This window comes from Onthophagus taurus, chromosome 3 (genome assembly GCF_036711975.1).
Source record: "Onthophagus taurus isolate NC chromosome 3, IU_Otau_3.0, whole genome shotgun sequence".
In the NCBI taxonomy this organism is placed as follows: domain Eukaryota; kingdom Metazoa; phylum Arthropoda; class Insecta; order Coleoptera; family Scarabaeidae; genus Onthophagus; species Onthophagus taurus.
In genome coordinates this window covers 5,787,832-5,809,204 of record NC_091968.1, presented here as the reverse complement: position 1 = coordinate 5,809,204, position 21,373 = coordinate 5,787,832, and the positions used below count along the sequence as shown (strand labels likewise).

The following is a 21,373-nucleotide window of genomic DNA, read 5'->3' as shown; positions in this document are numbered from 1 at the left end:
GTTTTATTTGACTGCGAAACCAGATAAATTTTATCACTTTTTGTTTACCTACGATTTTTCTTTAAAAATTTAAATATAGATTTCTTTTTTATCGGCGCTGTCAAAAAAATTAAGTTCTAATCAAACATTATTTATTAATTTTCTTATCAAAATTATTCATTAATCTAATTTACATTAATTAATTTGATAAATATCGTTAATAATTTCATTAATTTCGCTTTTCTGAATTGATTTATTTAAAATGTGACATTCGTTTCGGAACCACATTCACATCAGTCGCGAAAAAAATGGCTGAACAACATTATAACGTTACGGCGGAACAGCGAAAAATTTTAGAAGAAAAAGCTAAAAGAAGATTAGTCCTTCGTAATGAGTTTCTTAAACAATCCGCCAACCCGTATAGGCATGCATTGAACGAAGGGGGCACCGTCGTGAGTACATTTTTACGTTTTTTTTGGGATGACATAACCTGGTTTTTAACATACCTGTCAATGACACTGATAGATGGCGGTGTAATTTATTTATTTTTTTTGGTATAATTTATATTTTTTTATTATTAAAACCGTTAAATCTGATGCAATAACGAACTTGAAACGTTTATAATTAATACATACGCACACTGACACGCGTTCTTATTAAAACCACGTTAGATATCGAGAATAACAACAACAACTTCTTGTCAAAGTTGCGTAATTGGAGTCGCACGCGACCCAGTTTAATTATTTCTGTTTATTTTGCAATTTTAAATCGTACTTTACACTCTCCTGATCGTTTAGAATTGTTAAAGTTTGTAAAAAATTTTGACATTTAATTTGACATTAATTTTGAAGTTTTTTATTTTGACAGATAACATAACCTCTAAAAAAAATTTTTAAATTTAGGTTATGTTGGAAATTATACTTTTAATGTTTTTAAATCACCTACATTCTTTTGAAATCAAAACAAATTTACACCAGAAGCAGTATCTCTTCAAATAATGATAACAAATTTGGATTAGGTTGAATTTAGTACGTATTTAGTTCCTTGTTTACTTTATTTTAATCTTAAAAACACAATTTTTTGCTTTTAATTTTAAACTAATGGATAATACGCAGCTGTAGCTATTCCACAATGATTATCGTTGTCTCGAGCCATTTTAATGTAACCACCTAGGCCCCATTCGGTGCCATAAGAATTTTTAACCAGCCAATATTTTGTTCCATCTGGCTCCGAACCGTAACCAACCACTAAAACGGCGTGATTTAAACTATCAGCATCATTTTTACACTCTTCATCGTAATAAATTCCGTTTGAATAAAATTGAAACGTTGATTGACTGGCATCGATTGCTACTGAAACGGGTCCTTGCGTTGCAACAGCTGTTGCTAACGCGCTTTCATCGCCTGGTGGAATCTCAACATATCCTAGAATCAAAAATTATAGTCATAAAAATTTATTTAATATATTTCTGACCTGTTACGTTTGCCCCGATGAAATTTGGATCAAATCTGCACGATCCTTCCACTCCTTCGTAGGGATAAGCGCTTAATACGTCAATTCCAGGATTATCTTTGATGTAATTAAAGCTTTCGTCGACATAGCCACCGGAACAACCCAAATTTGAATATTCTCGGGTGCAATCTATCAAATTTTGGGGGCTCAACTCCTCCAAATAACCAGATTTTCGGAAGTGATGGCCTTCCAAGGCTCCTGTCTAAATAATAACTTTGTAGTTGTTGTAATTCAGAAATAAATTATTAAGCTAAAAGAAACAAATCAATTCCTTAAATCGCTGAAATGTTGGTATTGTTACATCACAATAAATTGATGAACCATATAATATGCGTTCGAAGAATCTATAGAATTAAAAGACTATGTAATAATGATGAGTAAAACGACATTTAAGTAGGTTTTTGTAATAACTCCGTGTGAGACATGTGATTGTTTGTGACATGTTTCTCACAGCAAATAAGTGATTTAACGTGTTGATATTATTGCAGCTTTGTTACTATTTTTGTTATTATTTAAGGCGAAGATGAAAGTGGATGCTTTCGTAGTGATAGTTCCTTGCGTTTCAATTGTAAAAGTATAATGGCAAATTACAAAATAAGTAATTTATACAAAACATTATGTAACATCTCATTCGTAATTTTATTCTTAGTATCCTCTGAATTTCAAATTTGAAAATAAATAAATAATACCTTTTAACTTCATGTTGTAAAGAGAAGATCTCTTAGATCTTGTAATTTTTAATTACATATTGGTAAACTTGAAACTATTGTGACAGAATGCATAATTCGCCTTTCTGCACTGAGAGAATGTGTTTGATTAGACGCTTAGATAGAGAATGTGGGAATGTGCGAAAGGGATTGAAGATAAAATGATAAAACGAAATGCACAATCGAAAAATTTCATGCAAGTAGAGATGGATCAACTCGATTTATTCCATTTAGTCCATTCGAGTTAGACTGTTACTAACTCAAGTTGGGTTACAAACTCGCTTAACCGTACCGCCAAACATTTTTCAGAAATCTGGAGGTGATTCAAATGATAGTTTAGGATTATCAACCTTTACAAATTGTCGAAAATAAAGGTTTCCGCCAATACACCAAAATATTAAATACCGGTTATGAACTGCCTTCGAGAAAAAAGTTGACTCAGATGTTGGAAGAAAAGTATAACATGGAGTCTACAACCCATAAGGAAGAATTGCAGGTCGTTGAACATATTGCTTTGATATCAGATATTTGGACGTCAGACAGTAATAAAAGTTTAATTAGTGTGACCGAACATTTTATAGAAGAAACAAAATTGCAATCATACAGCTGAAAACATAGCAAATGTTATTCAATAAATATTGGAAGAGTGGCAGATAAGTTCTTATATAGTGACTATAGGTACAAACAATGCAGCTTCAATGAAAAAAGCAGTTAGCGAAATTGAAAATAAGCAATACCATCTTAATCTTGCCGTGAAAGACTGTACAGAAAAAGTTAAAATTAATTTAGGAGATACCACCGCTAATAATAATCAGTTATTGCAAGTAATAAATAAATGCCGAGCGATTGTATCATATTTTAAACATAGGCACAAAATGTTCATATGCCTTGGTCGCCATGCAGAAGCAAATGAATTTGGATGTAATCAAGTTAAAGCAAGATGTTCCCACTCGCTGGAACAGTACTTTTCATATGCTCGAACGCCTACTAAAGCTCAAGGTTCCGCTTTCTGCTTGTGGCTATGAGATATTAGCCAACATAATAATAAAATTAACTTTTGGCAGACTTTAGAGTGCGAGGGACGTCGGGGCGTATGTTCGCTGGACCCCAATCGGTTGAATAGATTCTGCTTGGGTTCTTCTTAATTCTTGAATTGGTGATTCTTGAATTTTTCAGTTGAATCTCCTTTGCCGGGCTGGTTTAGTCGGGTTGAAGGGATAATTTTCAGGTTGTGAGTTGGTTTAATCGGACTGGGGGAAGAATCTACCAGGTTGCGAGTTGCTTTGATCGGGGTCACCAAATGTGGCTATGAAGTATTAGCCAACATAATAATAAAATTAACTTTTGGCAGACTTTTTATTTTGTGTCTGTTATGTTTTTCTTCAAAAACAATTGTGTGCAAATATAAAAATAATAACAAATGAAATACAATTTTATGTTTTTAAATGGAGCTGCTGCCACAGCACGCTACACTGCTACTTTGATTGATATTACCTCCACCGAATCTGGATTCTGAAGGGTGGTTATTTGCTAAAGACGTAGTGGCGTTCTTACATCCGTTTGAAAAGGTAACTGTAATTTTATCCGGGGAAAAGAAATCCATCACTATCATCTGTTATACCTCTCGTATTTGGTCTATTGACAAACCATAAATAGCAAACCTTCAATGACACAGACAGGCAAGCACTTTCAAAGAACTCTTGCTGTTATAATAGAGACGCGACATGGGGTTTATGAGATTAATATAACAGCAACAAAAGCTACTTTTCTTGATCCGCGATATAAAAAATCAGCATTTAGTTCAGAAAACAATGCGCAAATGTGGATAATAAATGAACTAAACGACTACTTATCAACGGAAACCTTGAACTCAACTGACCAAACTTCTACATCTACTGTTTTTGCCGCTGTTTCTACTTCTACTATTGTAGATGATATTTGGGAGTGTTATAGACCGAAAAATATCAGAAACCGTCGAGAAGTCCAATTCCACTACAACTTGTTCAGCAGCCACGATGATAAAACTATATATTGAATTACCATACATAGACAGAAAAAAAGATCCTCTCCAATTCTGGAGTGAAAAAGAAAATGTCTATTTCTGAAGCTAGCTAAAATAGCGCATAAATACCTCTGCATACCAGCGACTTCGGTGCTCTTGACTGTTTCGTAAAGCGGGTATTTTATATAATAATCGAGGAAACTACTAGCACCCAAAAAACTTAATCAAATACTGTTTCTCAACACGCTGTATTAAAAATTATTCTTGTAATTCAACTTTGAATTAGTGTAGATTCGTTAAAATATATTCTTTTCTGAATTATAGTAAGTATTTTATTTATTACCTACGGTACACTTTTAATAATAATGTCCGACCTTACCTAAAAAAATACCATAATGTGAGTCAAAGAACACAATATTGACTAGACATCCATCAATTCTAACCAGTGCGAGATTTGCGAATTTACAGATTTCAGATTTTTGCTACCAACTCGGTTTACGCAAAAACCCGAGTTGGCCCATCGCTAATTTTTATTTATTTATTTATTTGTTCTCTTTTGGGATGCAAACAGGACAGGCCCAGTAAACGTGTACATAAAGTGTAGAACCGCGGCATTTGAAAAGGCAAAAACTGTGCATCGGTGGGCATAATTACAATACGGTAAGCAAAATTTATACGACAAATGGACTTGTTCCAGGCGGTCGATGTAGGTATGATATTGACGGTTCCAAACGACAGATGCGTAATTAAGGACAGAGGAAACAAAGGCATAATATAGTGAACGAATACAGGACAGATCAGAAAAAGGACGGGATATGCGACATATAAATCCCAGCATGCGAGAAGCCTTGTTAACGATATAGTCAATATGAGCCGAAAAAGAGAGTTTAGAGTTAAAAATAACTCTAAGGTCTCTCACGCATTCGGATTGTTTGAGGATAATTGAGCCAAGGGAGTAATCAAAGACGACAGGATAGCGTTTGCGAGTAAATGTAATTTTACTGCATTTATCAAGGTTTAAGAACAAGTTACTTCTTAAACAATATTCATGTAACCTGTTTAAATCGTCTTGCAGTTTTACACAGTTGTCGGTAGAACAGATGCGGCTAAATATCTTGCTATCATCGGCGTAAAGTGGAAAATTTGAATGGTGAAAGCATGCATGGATATCGTTAATGTAGAGTAGAAAGAAAAGCGGTCCCAGATGACTACCCTGAGCGACGCCAGAAGAAATATCTCTAAATGCAGAGCGGTAATTACCTATGCTAACAGCCTGCGATCTGCCTTAGATGTAAGATGAAATCCAGGAAATTAAACCAATTGGAATGTCAAAATTAGCAAGTTTAGTTAAAAGGATCCCATGATCAATTCTATCAAACGCCTTGCTATAATCGGTGTATATGGCGTCTACCTGGCAATTGTCATCAAGAGAGCTTAGTAAAAAGTTGGAATAAGAGATTAGATTAGATTCCACTGACCTGCCTCGGTAGAAGCCATGCTGTTCAAGGATTACAGATGATTTAACACTATACATAATAAGATCGTAAACAAGACGCTCAAAGACTTTAGAGGGGATTGAGAGCTATTTGAGGGCTAATGGCAAGTAAAACAAGTTTGGGAACCACGGAAAAGGACGACTAAGGAGATCTGGGAGGATGTGAAATACTTAAAAAGAGGGGCAAATTCCGAGTTTCAAAAATTGATGCCAGAAACAAAGTATCCGCAACTTGTGAATTATTTTTAGTTTTTGGTACAACATTTTTTTGAGTGTTTCTATGCAAATATGACGTTAATAATTGGTCTCGATAGACAAAGCATGTAACAAGATAGTGAACAGATGATAAGTTGCTCTATTCGATCTTCATAGGTAAACTTGGTCGGTTCTAATGCTAGTGTTAGTTCTAGTTTACGTTGTTATTCAGCTTTAGATTGTTGAACTTTTTTATTGATCTAAAATTAGACTAACATTAGAACTAGAAACATTCGGGTTTAGCCGTCTTAAGAGACGCAAGGCTAAACCTGAATGTTTTTAGTTCTACGTCTAGTGTTAGTTTTAGTGTTAGCTCTAAGCTGTTAGTTTTTTTATTACTTACCGCACTAAAAGCAAAACATCCACCACATTTTCCTTGATTTTTAACCGATGTAACACCCCCCAAATCTTTCCAATCGAAATTTTCCGGTAAAAGCACGTTTAAACTTGGAATATAAGTGGTTGGGTTATCTTTGTGTCCTCCGTTTCTTTTCGCCGGTCTTCCATAACCGTTATAAACGTCGTTGTATTCGTGAGTTAACAAATCGGCTGTTGGATTTATTTGTAGTACGAATTTCGAATGTCCGAATGAGTAATCTTGATTGAATTTGGTGATTTTTTTTCGATTCTCAAAGAAGACTTCTTTTCGGAAATTTTCATCTTCAAGAGTTGGATAGGTTTTGTTAAATGACGTCTTGAAGAAAATCCATTCTTTTAATAGGAGGGTATCTTCGATTTTTCTGTCGTGGGTTTCCAAATTTGGATGAGTTCCATGGGTGAGAATTAATTTATGGTTTGTTGTTTCAATGTTGAAGTGTCTTTGTATGGATATTATTGGAGTTGGAGTTAAAAGAAGGGTTAATATGGGAAATAGATGAACCCTAAATTTTTTTTTTTGATTACTACATAGATTTCTTGAACTAAAATTAGAACTAACACTAGAAACTTTCGGGTTTTCAGACCTTCTTCAGACACTAGTTCGAAGTGTTTCTAGTATTAGTTCTAATTTTAGTTCAATTCACTCGTAATTGGTAATTCACTCGTATAAGGCCGTGAAAGCCTTCGTAATTATACTTACATTTCTTGTTATTATTTATGATTTAATTGATTAAATTGAGAAATTATCTTCAAGTGAAGAGAAAATCGTTACTAAAGACTCTCTTGGGTTGTGATGAAACTTATATAAGTAAATTTCTGATGGCATGGAAAAAAATGAGAAGAAGCGAATGAGTTACGTAATTTTTCGAAGCAGTGGGGTTTTCAATCCCATTGACATTCAAATAATAGTCGCAAAACTGGCCGATTTTTTTAATTTATAAACAAGTCTTTAAAAGGTAAACCTATCGATGACTCTTCATTATTTAAAACTATTTCAAAGAGGGAAAAAAATCCCCTTTTTTTTTTCAATATCATTATTATTAAAAGTTCATTCGCATTTACATAAAACAGAAAAAAAGAAAAAATAATAAAAAGATTTTGGTGTTAAAGTTCAATGTCGAAATATTTCTTTATAACTTTTAAGCTTATTATAAATTATATGTAGGTGTCAAGAGTCTCTTGAAAAAGAAGGCTGTTTGAACGATAAATAAAAATCCTCTTGTGTCTATTCAATGCCTTTTCTCGAGTATTTAAATAATTCATTAATTATTCATGAAAAAATCCAAAAATAATGTTGATAAAGGAAGATTTTCTTGGCTGGTTGTTAAATTACGTCGTTTGACGTTATTTAAATGATGTCGTTAAGAGTTGTGCAAATCGAGTATATAAAGACTTTATCATTTGTGTTGCGATATGTTTAGTGGCTACAAACAGTAATTTCTTGTTAAATCTTTATTTAGTTTAGTTTCTTATCATCATGATTAATAAATAAAACGCAAATATTTCTGCACTTATCGATGATTATGTTCGATGGTATTTGTTGAGTTTGGTTTTGACCGATTTCGACGAATCCACACGTCATTTCAAGAATTGCAACTTAAAATGAATCATGGAATGCATGCACCACATGTTAACTAAAAATTTTATAAGGTATTCAGTGGTAAAGAGAAAAGTAATTTGCCCAGTCTCTAAGGAGTTGTTTAGCAGTAAATGAGAGCTGGACTGGGCGGAATTGTCTTATTGTACAAATCATGTCCGTCATTTCCTGAAGTTGTAACATTTTACGTTGAAACCGGTAGAATCGTTTAAATAGTAAAAACTTTCGAAGAAGAAAGGTAAAAAAAAATAATTTTATCTTGTTAAAATAAACTTGTGTCTAGAAACTAAATACGTAAAGGTTAAAGATATTTACATTTCAAAATAAATTGCACATATCTTAATACTAAGAAAATGTTGATTAAAAGTTGTTTTAACTCTTACTGGTGCAGTGGTACAAAAAATAAATCACCTAAATTTTCACCCAACTAACGCAATGATCTATAATGTAGACCACCAGTTCAAAATTATTTTCCTACTTTCGCAGCCGCGAAAATTGAAATAGATGAAGATATTTATTCCAGTGAAAATGATTCAGATGACAAGAAACCTTTATCTATACTTCAAGCAAGAATTAAAAAAAATAACTACAGTTATCAATAAAATAACCAGCTCAAATCCGATTTTTCAGGCAAACTTGAAGAACAAATGCATACTAGAAAACATTACAGGAGTACGACGTGCGGATAAATAAATACCTTTTTAGGAATCAATTTACTTATGAGGATCAAACATTGGCCAAGTTATAAAGATTATTGGTCCAGTGCACCAGATCTAGGTGATTCTTACATTAGCTCTCTTATGACGCAAAACAGATTTGGTTGGCTATTAGGACACTTGCATATCAATCATTACTCTGCTATGCCTAATAGTGATTCGGAATATTTTGATCGTCTTTATAAAGTATGGCCGTTGTTAGATCATTTAGAAAAAGCTTTTAAGTATTGTCTTTTATCAAGTGAAGTATTAGCCTTGGACGAGTCGATGATTAAATTTAAAAGTAGAAGTGTGCTAAAACAGTATATGCCTAAGAAACTTCTGCGATAAGTCGGGATGCTGTTTGAAATTCGATATTTATATTGGAAAATCCCAGGATTAACTTATGGGACAGAGCCTAGGTTCTAGGCTTGTGTACAAGTTTACTGAGGGTCTTGAACAAAAAAATCATACAATAGTTTTTGATAATTTTTTTAACAATGTGGAACTAAGTGAATGTGTCTCGAAAGTATTTACCTAATTTTAAAATGGACAAGCAGTTCCCAAAGGGGTGAATTCGACTGGTACACAAACGATACAAAACAATTTGCAGAAAAATGGAAAGGTAGAATACACCTTTTATCAAATTACCACAATGCTGAAGTTTGCACGAAAGGTAGTAGAAGAGGAAAAAAGGGAAATACATTGAGCCAACATGAACAGTGTCGATAAATTCGATCAACTTTTAGCTAACTACTAAATAGATCGTCAAAGCAACAAATGGTGGTATCATATATTTTTCCAATTCGTATATACTACCACCAATTCGTTCCAATCCGTATAACCAGGAGGTCAGAGATAATAATACAATGTTTCTAGGAGTTACACTATCAAAAACTCTATCATGGAGGGACCACGTAAAAAAATTTAAAGGAAAATTGGCAACGGCACTGTATTGTTTAAGAATGTTAGCTAAAAGTTTACCGAAGGAAGAAAGAACGAATGTATATTTTGCGTACTTTCATAGTATGGCGCATACTTACCTGGGGCGCATCTAGTGAAGCGGGTGAGATTTTTAAAATGCAAAAAAAAGCAATTAGCATACTTAAAAAATTGGGTTATAGAGAAAGTTGCAGAGGCTATTTTAGGGAGTTGAAATATACAGACAATACCATCCTGTTTTGTGTTTTCTTGTTTACAATATGTTCATGCGCAAAGAGAGACATTAGAAAGAGATATAGACTCTCACACCTACAGTTCACGATATGGAAACAATTTACTGGTACCCTTATACAGAGTATAAGTATTACACACAGTAACAAAATACTTTCAAATATATTTCAATAAAACTATATAATGCTCTACCATCAAGAACAAAACAATTAGACGAGAAGAAATTTAAAGCGGAAGTGAAGAAACATCTAATAGAAAGTGAAATTTATTCAATTCAAGAATACTATGGAAGTAAGATGCCGGGTATTACCTAGCAGAGGAAGAGGAACTTGAAGACAATTTCATGTATTTCTTTTTTTTTTTTATTTATTGACGAATTGAATGTACCATGTTTTGTATATTTGAGAAATAAACTATTATTATTATTATGCTATATAAAATAATGAATCTGCCTGATAGATTGTAGCCCCAGTTTTAGTATCTAATTCCAAAAGGACTAAGAAATCAGGATAAAAAATACAAATAAAAAAATCAAAGCCGTTTGTACTACAGAGTGTGCCATTAAATTCTGTTGCGCATCAGCCTAAGCGTGGAACAAGTAGATGGTGATTCTAGGTCTAGTGTTAGTTCTTGTTTCGTATCATTAGAATTAACACTAGACTTAGACCTAGAAACATTCGGGTTTTGCACTGCTTCTCTTAAATCTGCTAAACCCGAATGATTCTAGTTCTAGGTCTGTTTGTTGGGTGACATAAATGACTTGTCGGTGGAGATGGATTGTGAATTGGGGACATTGTGTTGCGAGGATCTGGGAATTTTGCAACTTTTAAGGACATTATGGAGCGTGTTCTGGGCACTCTTGCAAACCACAAGCATGTTGTGATCTTGAGTGACTTCAATGTCAGATTTGGTAGCGGAGAGTCAGATGCTTTTGAACTGTCTAATATTTTTTCTTCTTTCGGGTTTTCACCGTCTATCTCAGGACCCACCAGGGGCAAAAACTATCTTGATAATATATTTGTTAATTTTGCTGAGGACAGGTTCAAGGCTGGGGTTGTCGTGAATAATATCTCTGATCACCATGGTCAATTTGTCTCTGCTGCAGTATCACCTCCAATTGGAATTCACTACAGTTCTGGGATGTGCAAGAGGGCCCCATTGTGCCTATTTTTAAGCATGGGGATAAAAACGATTGTTCGAATTATCGGCTTATTAGCATTCTCCCGATACTGTCCAAAATATTTGAGCGCGTAATCTACAAACAAATAATGGCACACGTGGAATTGTACGATGTGCTTTTCGAGAATCAGTTCGGCTGTCGACCTGGTAGAAGTACCGGGGATGCGATTGTTAATTTTATGAATGTCTGTCACAGCACGTACGAGGATCAGGAGTACTGTGCTGCTCTATTTCTTGATTTGTCTCATGCTTTTGATAGTGTGTCGCACCGCATTCTTCTCCTGAAGCAGAAGTCTGCTTTCGCTTTGGTTTAAATAGTGTTGCTCTTATCGAATCATACCTGTCCGATAGGTTTCAAGTGGTTAAATGTGGAGACAAAGTATCCGGAAAACTTCCAACCTCGAGGGATGTCCCCCAGGGATCTATTTTGGGGCCCCTTCTGTTCCTCCTTTGCTTTAATGATTTTCCTGGTTACCTGGGAGAGGGTGTAAAGTGTTTGTTGTACGCTGATGATGCCACATTGCTTGTCTCCGGGTTAAACTACGAGGAGGTAATGTCTTCCTCAAACAAACTGTTGACTTCTGCGAATGTTTGAACAAAGACAAAACGGTTCAGACACTTTTCACCGTTAAACGGGACTGTGTGGGTGATTTTCTCCCTGCTAGATTGCTGGGCATAACGGTGAGCTCCAGAGATCTGAAATTTGATGTGCATGTGGCTGAAATTGGTAAAAAGATCTCAAGAAACATTTTTCTACTACGTAGACTGGTGAGCTCGGTATCTGTCGAGGTGGCCAAAACTGCCTATTATGCGTTGATGCACTTAATGATTGACTATGGTATTATTGCCTGGAGTGGGAGTCCAGCAAGTAATTATGTGTTTGGTTTACAACGCAGAGCTGTAAGAGTGTTGGCTAAACTTAGCTATAGGGAAGATTGTCGCCTTGCATTTGAATCCTTAAATATTCTGACGCTTCCATCATTGTTTATTCTGAAATGTTTGCTGTATATTCATAGTAATGATGAACAGTATAAGACGCACGCCGCCGTGCACAGTTGCTGTACCAGAAACTGTATACTTGTATACTGGTCAGATTTTGTATAATAAGTTACCGCAATCTATTAGGGCACGACAACACAAGCAATTAAAAACTGGTATAAAACATTTCCTGATGACAGGTGCGTTCTACTCAGTCGAGGAGTTTTTAAGGAGTGATATTGTCATTGTATGAATGTATTTTTATTGTATTTTCACCCCGACTTATGCGTCTGTTTTTTATTTTGTTGTATATTTTGTTTAAAATGACGTGTGTAAGCCTTTGGCATAGAGCACTAATAAAGTTATTATTATTATAATTATTATTAATGTTAGTTCTAGTTTTATATCATCAGAACTATCACTAGACCTAGAAACGTTCGAGTTTAACCTCTTCTTTTCTTTCTCAAGACGGCTAAACCGGTATGTTGCTGGTTCTAATGTTAGTCTAGTTTTAGATCAATGAAAAAAGTTCAACAATCTAAAGCTGAATAACAACGTAAACTAGAACTAACACTAGCATTAGAACCGACCAAGTTCTTCAGACACTTCTTCAGACGCACGGCTAAACCTGAATGTTTCTAGTTCTAGGTCTAGTGTACTTCCAGTTTTAATTGTTATTCAGCGCTAAATTATTGTTAATTCTCATTGAACTAAAACTAAACCAAGAACTAGATCGATTCGGGTTTAGACGTTAGTCTTTTAAGATGGCTAAACTTGAATGTTATAGCACCTAGGCAAAGCCACTGTGCACTTAAAGAATATATTTTTGTTTTTGTCAAGATTATTGTTTTTTGTAGAATTTACATACTCGTATGTCCAAAATAAACCAAAACAGAATAGGATGTTTTATTTTTATGCAAATGGAGCGGTGGTACAAAAAGTGGATCTCCAATTTTTTTTTAAACTGTATATGCTTTAATGAAATATCATATGATTTCAACCTATATATAACCTTTTAAAATTGTTTACTTAAAGAATCTAAAAAAAACAAACTTTGCTCCAAATTTTGAGCGAAATTTTATGTTAAACACTCGCTCTAGTCAGTAAGAGTTAAACAAAAACATTATTACAAATAAATTATTTATGTTATAGCAATTTTTTTTCTTTTCCAGTTCGATCCAGCAGTTCAACGATTCGTTTCTATGAAAGTAACCACTTACGAACACTTCAAACCGAATTTCAAGAATTCAATAATGTTCCTCGCCCTCGCCGGAATTCCATTTTCGATTTATTCTTATTTCATGTATAAATCGAGAACGGAAAATGAAGCTCGATATCGAAGGGGCGAAATCGCCTACAAAGACCGTCTATTTAAATTTATTTAGAAAAAAAAAGACATTAAAAAAATTGGGAAATCAAGGAAGAACTAGAAGATTCATGATGTTGTTAGTTGGTTTTAAAAGTTATTTTTTTTTCGTGTAAATAAAAGAATTAATCTTATTGATGATTTATTTCTTTTTTACAGGTTGACATTTTGATTTGTTTTTTTAAATCATTAATCAAAATCCCACCTATTCCTGTCCTTTTTATTTTCGGCGATGTTGCGCAAGAAAAAATTATTGAAAGAAAACTAGGATGAAAAGGTATGTTGGTGTAATTATCTTTAATTAAATTCTAATTAACTTTCTCCTTATTTGAGAATTTGAATGCGATAAGATTTATTTCCTTTCAAAATCTAATTATATATTATCTTGATTACATTTAAATCTTTTATTAACGCTCTTCTAACTGTTTATCCCTGGTTATAACTGATTCTTCAAATTTCACCATGTAAGTTGTTCCTTTGTGCCAATGAGCCGATACTTTCGCTGGCTTAAAAAAAAAAAAGATTGATAAGTATCTTAAAATACAAATATTTGACTTTTTAAATCAAACACTCAATTGCGTGTTAAATTCCAGGATTATCGCAACTACACGATTAATAATAATCTCATTTGTAAAGGCGCGTAGTAAGATGCTTTCTTATTTTACCGAGAATTGATCAAAGAACTCGGAAACCTATGGACTTCCCATGTAGATAAGAAAGCGGCTCAGACTATAGTGAGTTATCCTATAAAGTTATACAAAAGAGACTTTGTTCATGTCTTTAAAGGTCGAATTTATTTATTTTCTGATATCGCAGGAAATAAGAATGAATACGATTTAAATACGACGTAATAACGTTGTTTTTAAGGTCAAGATATTTTTAAAATTACTTTTTCTTGAATCGCATTATATTAAAAAGATATTAGGTACAGTAAAACCTCGATAAAACGAACTAATACGGGAAACCATTACAGCCACAAGTCGGTTTTATGGTATCTAAGAGGACTGCTACATTCCAGGAACAGGTGGACAGCACCAAGGCCCGTTCGTGACGTCAGCGCTGAATAATAATTAAAATTAGAAACAACTTGGGGACTAGCCCTATTTATACCGGGAATTTCATATAACTCGCTAATATTAAAAACGTGCAATTATTTACAAAAAAAATTTTAAGGAATAATAAATATTACTTTTAGTAATAGTAGTTAGGATGTACACTGTGTTTATTAATTATCCTACCCGACGTCATCATTGCAAGTATGCAACATAATACGCGATATGCGTATTGCAATACCAATACTGTGATATTGGTTGCATACTTGCAATGATGACGTCGGGTACGATAATTAATTAACACACTGTAGACCAATATCACACTTTATACATATATGAAATTTGACTTTTGTACAATGTTTACATCGTCGATCTGTCTCAGAGAAGCGAATCAAATAACCATTATCATAACGGATTGCCAGCAATGGCTATATGATATGATGTCATAACATCCCAACACTATATGATGTCAATAACCTGAGTGCTATGTATCGCCGAAATGTCAGTAATGAAGAATAGTTTATATTATTAGGTTTCAATTTCTTCACAAGGAGCCACCTATTAACAACTGAAGCATCTAACAGAAGTGAAAAGATTGGCCAGTACTACTTTGTAAGCCTCATTCGCGTTCTGCATACTGCAACAAGTCCATCTAATTTATCCACCCCACCCATTCCTTTATTATAGCTTGGTGCCATTTCAGGCTGCTCTATGGCCATAAGACCTACTTTCTTTGCACCACCATGTACTGGATACAGCTTTTCCTTGAAAGTTTGTAGCCATGGTAACCACTCTATCTTTTCATTGAACAAGTAATACTTCATCACTTCCCATAAACCGGTACATCTGCATGATTTACTCCAAAACCTCGTATAGGGGAAAGGACATTTTTCTCTTCGATTTAGGCGTTTTGCACATATTTTCTTCTCCTTCAGATAACAAAGTAAACCAACACTGGTAAAATAATTATCAAAATAGATATTATACCTTTCATTTTCTCCAATTTCATCTTTATTTATTAGGTCTAAAACGACATTTCCTCCAAATCCAAAGTTATTTTCATCTCTTTTAGTACCTTTTCTTGTATATACATCAAAGCATACCGGATGTAATTAGGTAGTAAAAAATCGGGTGAAAAAAGTTAGGTTATGTTGAACTTTCGATGATCTTTTTTCGAAATTGACGCGCTTTTTAGTTCGTTTTTTTTACACGTAACGAATATGACGTGGCAATCAGTAGCCATGTAGTTTTGAGTTGGTTTAAAATTAATTCGAAATAATTTTCTGTCTTTAACTGATGAACTATTGAATAACTTCCAATTTTGAATAATCGTTCCGAAACTAATTGGTGAATAGCTTGAGCAAGTTCAATTTATTCTTCTAGTATAATGAGTGGTGAAAATTACAACTAAACAATGGGTGGCAAAAAAAATAAGCAGAAAAAACGTGCAGCAGCGAATCAAGCGATGAATCCGCCGCGAAATGTTCGGCCCGGAACATCTAGTCGTCCTACGCAATCACGTTCAGAAGCTAGATTACAAGTTCCATTTTTCCCCATACGGCCAGCACGACCAGTTCAATTTCCATTGCGCAATCAACGATTTATGCAAAGTGTTCCGCGGCTAGTCTTTCCGCAACGTGCCCAACAGCCGCTTATACAATTACAACGTCCGTATCAACAAACTGTGATGGTACAACGACCACAATTCGTTTTACAACCAAGACCACAACCGCCATTTGGTAGTCATCCAAGCCATAATTTTACCTTTGTAAGTCATTTTTCGATCCAATTCATTCAATGAATTTTACTCACTTTCTATATTTTTTATAGCTGCCGAATCCTTATAAGTAATTAAGTATAAGTTAGTCTCGTTATTCCCGAATTATAATTTTTTTTAGTCCTATATCATCAGTATTATCCGGAATGCGTACGATCAGATACTCAGGTAACGGGCCCGGCATTACGTCAAGAACAAGCTCAACGTCTACTTCGCGAATTTGAATGGCAACCAGCTTTGCAAAGTACCTCAATGGCTGTTAGGACGGTATAAGACAAATTATCTAAATGTAATATTCGTGAAATAACGAATGAGGGGGAAGAGCTGCAAGTACAACCGTTCGAAGAGCGACTGCCAGCTTATTTAAGACATTTGTTAGATGTTCTTATATATCCTTCACTTGTAGACAAAGACCAATTTTCAAATCTTAATCTCACAGGTTTACCTTTCATGTATTGCTTCGCGTAATGTTTGCCGTAATGTCTTTTATCTATGGATACGTTTTCTTCCAATCTACCATGTTTTTATAAGTTTTCATTAAGTTTTTCAATAAATGGTCTTAGTTGTGTACAAACTACCTTCATAATTATTGTGAATGTTTATCGTTGAAGTGCATGTTTCGTAGAATTGTTTCAAATCTATTTAGTCGCATACTATCTTGTAAAATTTTTGGCACATCACCTTGGCTTTTCCACACCATTCGTTTGTTCGGGTAATTGACATATCCAGCTACTAACATACCGCTTAACACTACATACAATTCATCAATGGTTATATGGACATTATTGTTTTGGACATTATTGCAAGAACATAATGGAGTAGTATCTTCACTCCAATTGCTCTTCATTTGTCGCTTTTAATAAAACCTTATCGTCAAATAACTTTATAACCTATTTGTCAAGTTTGACTACTGAATTTTCGCTTATTTTAAATAACTACGAAATACGTCTCTTTAGTTATTTAAGTTTTTTATGAAAACGACAAAGTTTTTTAAAAAATAATAAGAGTAAGAAAAGTTTTAGAATTAAATTCCACATGAAATGAAATAGTAATGTACTAAATCCGCCAAAAGGTTAAAAAAATGCCAAAATTTAGGGTACCATCACCCTTAATCAACCCTTTAAAATGCCTCAATTGAGTTCAATTTGCTACCAATTAATACCCTTGGTACACTCATAACATATACCAAATTTGGTTTTTCTAGCTTAATGTATTACGAAGATATTGAATTTTTTAAAAATTTAAGAGCCAATTTTGAAGGCCTATAACTTCTCAGGGGTACAACTTAGTATAGACATAAATTGCGTTAAATCATCTTAATTTATTGTCCTCTACATGTCCCTGCTCTGTGTCGATTCTTATGTGAATCACCCTGTATACCGGGTGATTCAGACCACCCCACAGAAGCGAATTAGTTAAAAATCTTGGCCAAAAAGATATTTTTGTCAATTTTTTTACTTCAAAATTGGTGGAAATTAAAAAATATCTATACAATTAACAAGGATGAAGTATTTTATGATATACTGCGATTTTACTTAATTGTATCTACCTATATTTTATATACAGGTGGTCCGTTACTAAGGGACACAGAAGAACAGTGAATTCCTTACATTAAATTGTTACGATTTAACCCAATTTATGTTTATTTATGACCCCAATTTTTAATAATAACGACATACAGATGATTAAAGTTAATACTTTATTTTCGCTTTTCTTTAATAATTTCGTTTTCTCTTGCATTATGACCATGAAAATTGGTACATTACCATTTTTTAAGACGATAAATAATAATTTGGTATTAGTTTTGATTTATCTTTCAGATGGCGCTGCCTGCCTTAAAAACTCCTTTAAAGTAGACATCTTTTTCATCGTTAAAATTTTTACAACTCGCACAACTTAAAACAGTTTCTCAGACATTTTTACATAAATTTGGTATATCTACCAATCTTCTCTAAAGTTCTCCGTTTCCAGGATAATCACTGTTTAAGGGTACTTTGCAAAATTTAATTATGCTCAGTAAACATTAGTTGGCGTTAAAAATGACTTTATTTGGTCATCACCGTCAATTGGCATTAATATTAGAGTATTGGCATTAATACTAGAGTATTGGCATTATACTAGAGTGTTGGCATTAATACGAGAGTATTAATGCTAATTGGCAGTGAAAATTACTAAAGAAAAATGAAAATAGAGTATAAACATTACCCATCTGTATCTTCGTTATTATTAACAAATGGATTAAGATAAATTGGGTTAAATCGTCATAATTTAATGTAAGGAATTCACTGTTGCTCTGTGTCCCATTTGTAACGGACCATCCCCTGTATAAGACTTATGGTTAATAATTTTCAAGGAAAAAATCTTGCAAATAATAAATTGAGTTGACGCAATAATATCTTTTAATATTTTACCGAAAACTCAGTGTGTCAATTCAATTTTTAATTTCTTTTTAGAAAATTATTAACTTTAGAACGCTAACATCTCATACTAAAATTAGTGTTTCAGAAAATAAATTGTAATTTTGGTTAGAAACCTTTTTGTGGACATCCTATATTATCAATTTAATGGTGAAAGAGTTCCCCTTTATGTTTATTTTCTAACTGCAAATGCCCTCCCCAAACCAACAGCACATAGCAGAATTTGATTTCTTTTCGAACTTTATACACACTAATAAAAATTTATTTTAAGGTAAAACCGCAAAATACCGTAAGAATTTCTAGCAAAATCTATAATTGTAGGCCTTATACTACAACATGTATACAATATTACTTTTGAACAATGTTAAACAATTTATTTTTTGCCCATCTAAATATCGTAAAATAAATTATTTATTTACAATATTACAAAAAAACTAATAACCGAATTGTTACTTTCTGTATATTATACAATTCTACTTATCACCAGCAATAGGTTCTATGATAAATTTTCGAAATATATAAAAGAAGTGTAAAGGAAAAAATCAATTAAAAATCACACTTTTTACCGACGTTTTATCTAGGTGAAAACTGTTTACTAAACAATCAATTGACAACTAAAATATTTTGGTGGCGATTGTTACAATAATTATAAAGAAGGTGTTTCAAGGCACCTTGGGATTTACTTAATCAAATAGCAATAATTGCATTTTCAATCTTATTCCTTAAATTTTTGCAATTTTGGCCAAGATTTTTAAAAAATTCGCCTGTGTGCACCCGTACTAGGGATTTTTCTCAAAAACGTGATTACCTAAGAAGTTGCAATAAAAAATATGATAATAAAATCGTACATGAAGAATCCAATGCACCAGTTTTTATCACGCTGGTAACACCGGAAGTTGGTGGTAATGACATCAACTTAAAAGTTTTCCAAGTTGTCATATGAATTAAGTTTTATCGTAGAATAGATATTTTAAAAATAAACAACTTTTGCTTTAGCTCTTTTTTGATTTAATGCAACGTTTAAGTGCTATTGATGATTACAGTAAAGATAACTAAACATGTATTATAAAAAATGCTGAAGTAATTAATTAAATAACAATCTGAACAAACAATAACAATGATTTTTTAAACACCTATTTAAAATTTTAAGAACAAAAACGAACGTAAAAAAACTTTAACGTTCAAAAACGTTGCCATCAACAGCCACACACCTTCTAGCTCGCCCCCCTACAGCATTAACCACGACGAATTTATTATTATCATATTTTTTATTGCAACTTCTTAGGTAATCGCGTTTTTGAGAAAAATCTCTGGTACGGGTGGTCTGAATCACCCGGTATAAACCCAATTCAACATGTATTCTAGTGGTTCGGTTCTTAGCTGAATAATTTCAAAATATCCCCAAGAGATGGCGCCACATGCGTTCAATTTTTAATAAGAGATTTTTTTTAGAGAGTTGCATTTCTACTAAGCTATTTTCTATGGGAACACTGCGTTCCCCGTAGTGATCCATTATATCGAGGTTTTACTTGAATTGGATTATATAAAAATATTCTTTGACATGACATTTTAATACCAACCTATAAAAAAAAATTAACTTACAAATCCTGTTCCTGTTAAAACAGCCTCAATTATTCCTGCGATAAAAACCGCACAATTTAAACTTCCTTTATCCCTTGGAACTGAAATAAATCTATTTACTAAAGGTTCTTTTTCCATTAAATAATAAGTGCTTTCATCGTCGTTGGAATGTTCGAGTTTATCAGCTTCTCTACCAAATAAAGCCTAAAAATGAATTAAATTTTGATTCATTACCTTTAAATTAATGTGTGTTTACCTTCCAAAATGTCGATTTAATAAATAATAATATATTTAGCAATTTTATTTCTCGTTTACTATTTCGTTCACGGACGAAATATAAATCGATTAATTTTGATCCTACGGTTTTTCCTAAATCGTGTAATCTAAAACGTCGTTAATTTAGGATCATTTACTGTGTTATTAATATATTAATTACCTCGTTTGTAGTTCCGGAACTGTATGTGATTTATTTTGACAATATTGAACTACTTCTGAGAATAAAAGGGCGAAACAACTAAGTGAAATTTCACCTTTCCCTCTACTTAGGGGTTTATCCAAAATACTCGAACGATTTCTGTTTGTTAAACTCATCTTTCCTTCTTTCTTTTTCTAGTTAAGAAGGTGACGTTATTGACGATTTTAATTTCTAGGTTATGTTGTAATTTCACCTGAATCGAAGGATTCTCATTTTAATTTATCCTAAAAATTTTAATAATAATGATCGTTTCATTAACATAGTTTTATATGTAAAAAGAATTTTTTTATTGAAATTACCTTACCATAGGATACAATTTAATAATGATTCAAGATATGTTTTTAGTCGAGAATTCAACCAAAATTACAGATTTCTATCGGTAGCACAAGTATCAAAAATTCATGATTTTTGAGGTTATTTAAACTTCAAACAGTAGTTTGAAGTTTGAGTTTTTGGTATTATTTGTTGTTTAAGTGTTTTTTTTTCGTGTACCATTCATAGTTTCTTTGATTTCGACGTTCAGGTTTGTGTTATTTACATGTTAATTTATAGTATATGACGTTTTTGACAAATTTTTGTAAAGAAAGACCTAGTCCAGTTTACTGGACGTTGGAGCTGGACTTTGAATTTCTAAGTTCTTTTTCTAAATACAACGTAATGTGCTATACAAACCAAAATAAATACTACGGCTACCCCAAAATATTGCAAAACATAATTAATGTACGCTTATTCCGAAGCATGAATCTATGCATAAA

At 33.1% G+C, this 21,373-nt stretch overlaps 3 protein-coding genes across 4 annotated transcripts; 1 reads left to right on the top strand and 2 right to left on the bottom strand.

Moving 5' to 3' along the window:
* The first annotated feature begins 202 nt into the window (after positions 1 to 202).
* On the top strand, positions 203 to 13,450 carry LOC111420221 (NADH dehydrogenase (ubiquinone) B15 subunit). Its single transcript, XM_023053168.2, has 2 exons — positions 203 to 431; positions 13,123 to 13,450. Exons 1-2 carry the CDS (start codon positions 288 to 290, stop codon positions 13,333 to 13,335), a joined length of 357 nt encoding a protein of 118 aa, XP_022908936.1. The 5' UTR covers positions 203 to 287; the 3' UTR covers positions 13,336 to 13,450.
* Positions 1,015 to 7,120, bottom strand: LOC111420217 (cathepsin L-like peptidase). The gene is made up of 4 exons (XM_023053161.2): positions 7,029 to 7,120; positions 6,294 to 6,831; positions 1,453 to 1,693; positions 1,015 to 1,403 (listed from the first exon to the last, which is right to left on the bottom strand). Coding segments are annotated over exons 1-4 (1,113 nt in total). The 5' UTR covers positions 7,031 to 7,120; the 3' UTR covers positions 1,015 to 1,071.
* Positions 13,451 to 13,628: 178 nt separating the features above from the next.
* Positions 13,629 to 21,008, bottom strand: LOC111420219 (trafficking protein particle complex subunit 31). 2 transcript variants are annotated; one of them, XM_023053165.2, is made up of 5 exons: positions 20,923 to 21,008; positions 20,580 to 20,842; positions 20,400 to 20,526; positions 20,165 to 20,347; positions 13,629 to 13,822 (listed from the first exon to the last, which is right to left on the bottom strand). In XM_023053165.2, the coding sequence occupies exons 2-5, from the start codon at positions 20,732 to 20,734 to the stop codon at positions 13,724 to 13,726; spliced, it is 564 nt and encodes a 187-aa protein (XP_022908933.1). In that variant the 5' UTR covers positions 20,735 to 20,842; positions 20,923 to 21,008; the 3' UTR covers positions 13,629 to 13,723. The 2 variants fall into 2 exon arrangements, with proteins under 2 accessions (XP_022908933.1, XP_022908934.1); XM_023053166.2 differs by having other exon boundaries at positions 20,918 to 20,983.
* Between the last annotated feature and the right edge of the window lie 365 nt (positions 21,009 to 21,373).

Coding starts and splice junctions, on each gene's coding strand:
- LOC111420221 (XM_023053168.2), top strand. CDS start 288: ATGGCTGAACAACATTATAACGTTACGGCGGAACAGCGAAAAATTTTA. Junction 432..13,122: donor TGAACGAAGGGGGCACCGTC/GTGAGTACATTT, acceptor TTTCTTTTCCAG/TTCGATCCAGCAGTTCAACG.
- LOC111420217 (XM_023053161.2), bottom strand. Junction 1,694..6,293: donor GATGTTTTGCTTTTAGTGCG/GTAAGTAATAAA, acceptor GTTATTATTTAG/ACAGGAGCCTTGGAAGGCCA. Junction 1,404..1,452: donor CATCGGGGCAAACGTAACAG/GTCAGAAATATA, acceptor TTTTGATTCTAG/GATATGTTGAGATTCCACCA.
- LOC111420219 (XM_023053165.2), bottom strand. CDS start 20,734: ATGAGTTTAACAAACAGAAATCGTTCGAGTATTTTGGATAAACCCCTA. Junction 20,527..20,579: donor GTTCCGGAACTACAAACGAG/GTAATTAATATA, acceptor ACGACGTTTTAG/ATTACACGATTTAGGAAAAA. Junction 20,348..20,399: donor TTAAATCGACATTTTGGAAG/GTAAACACACAT, acceptor ATTCATTTTTAG/GCTTTATTTGGTAGAGAAGC.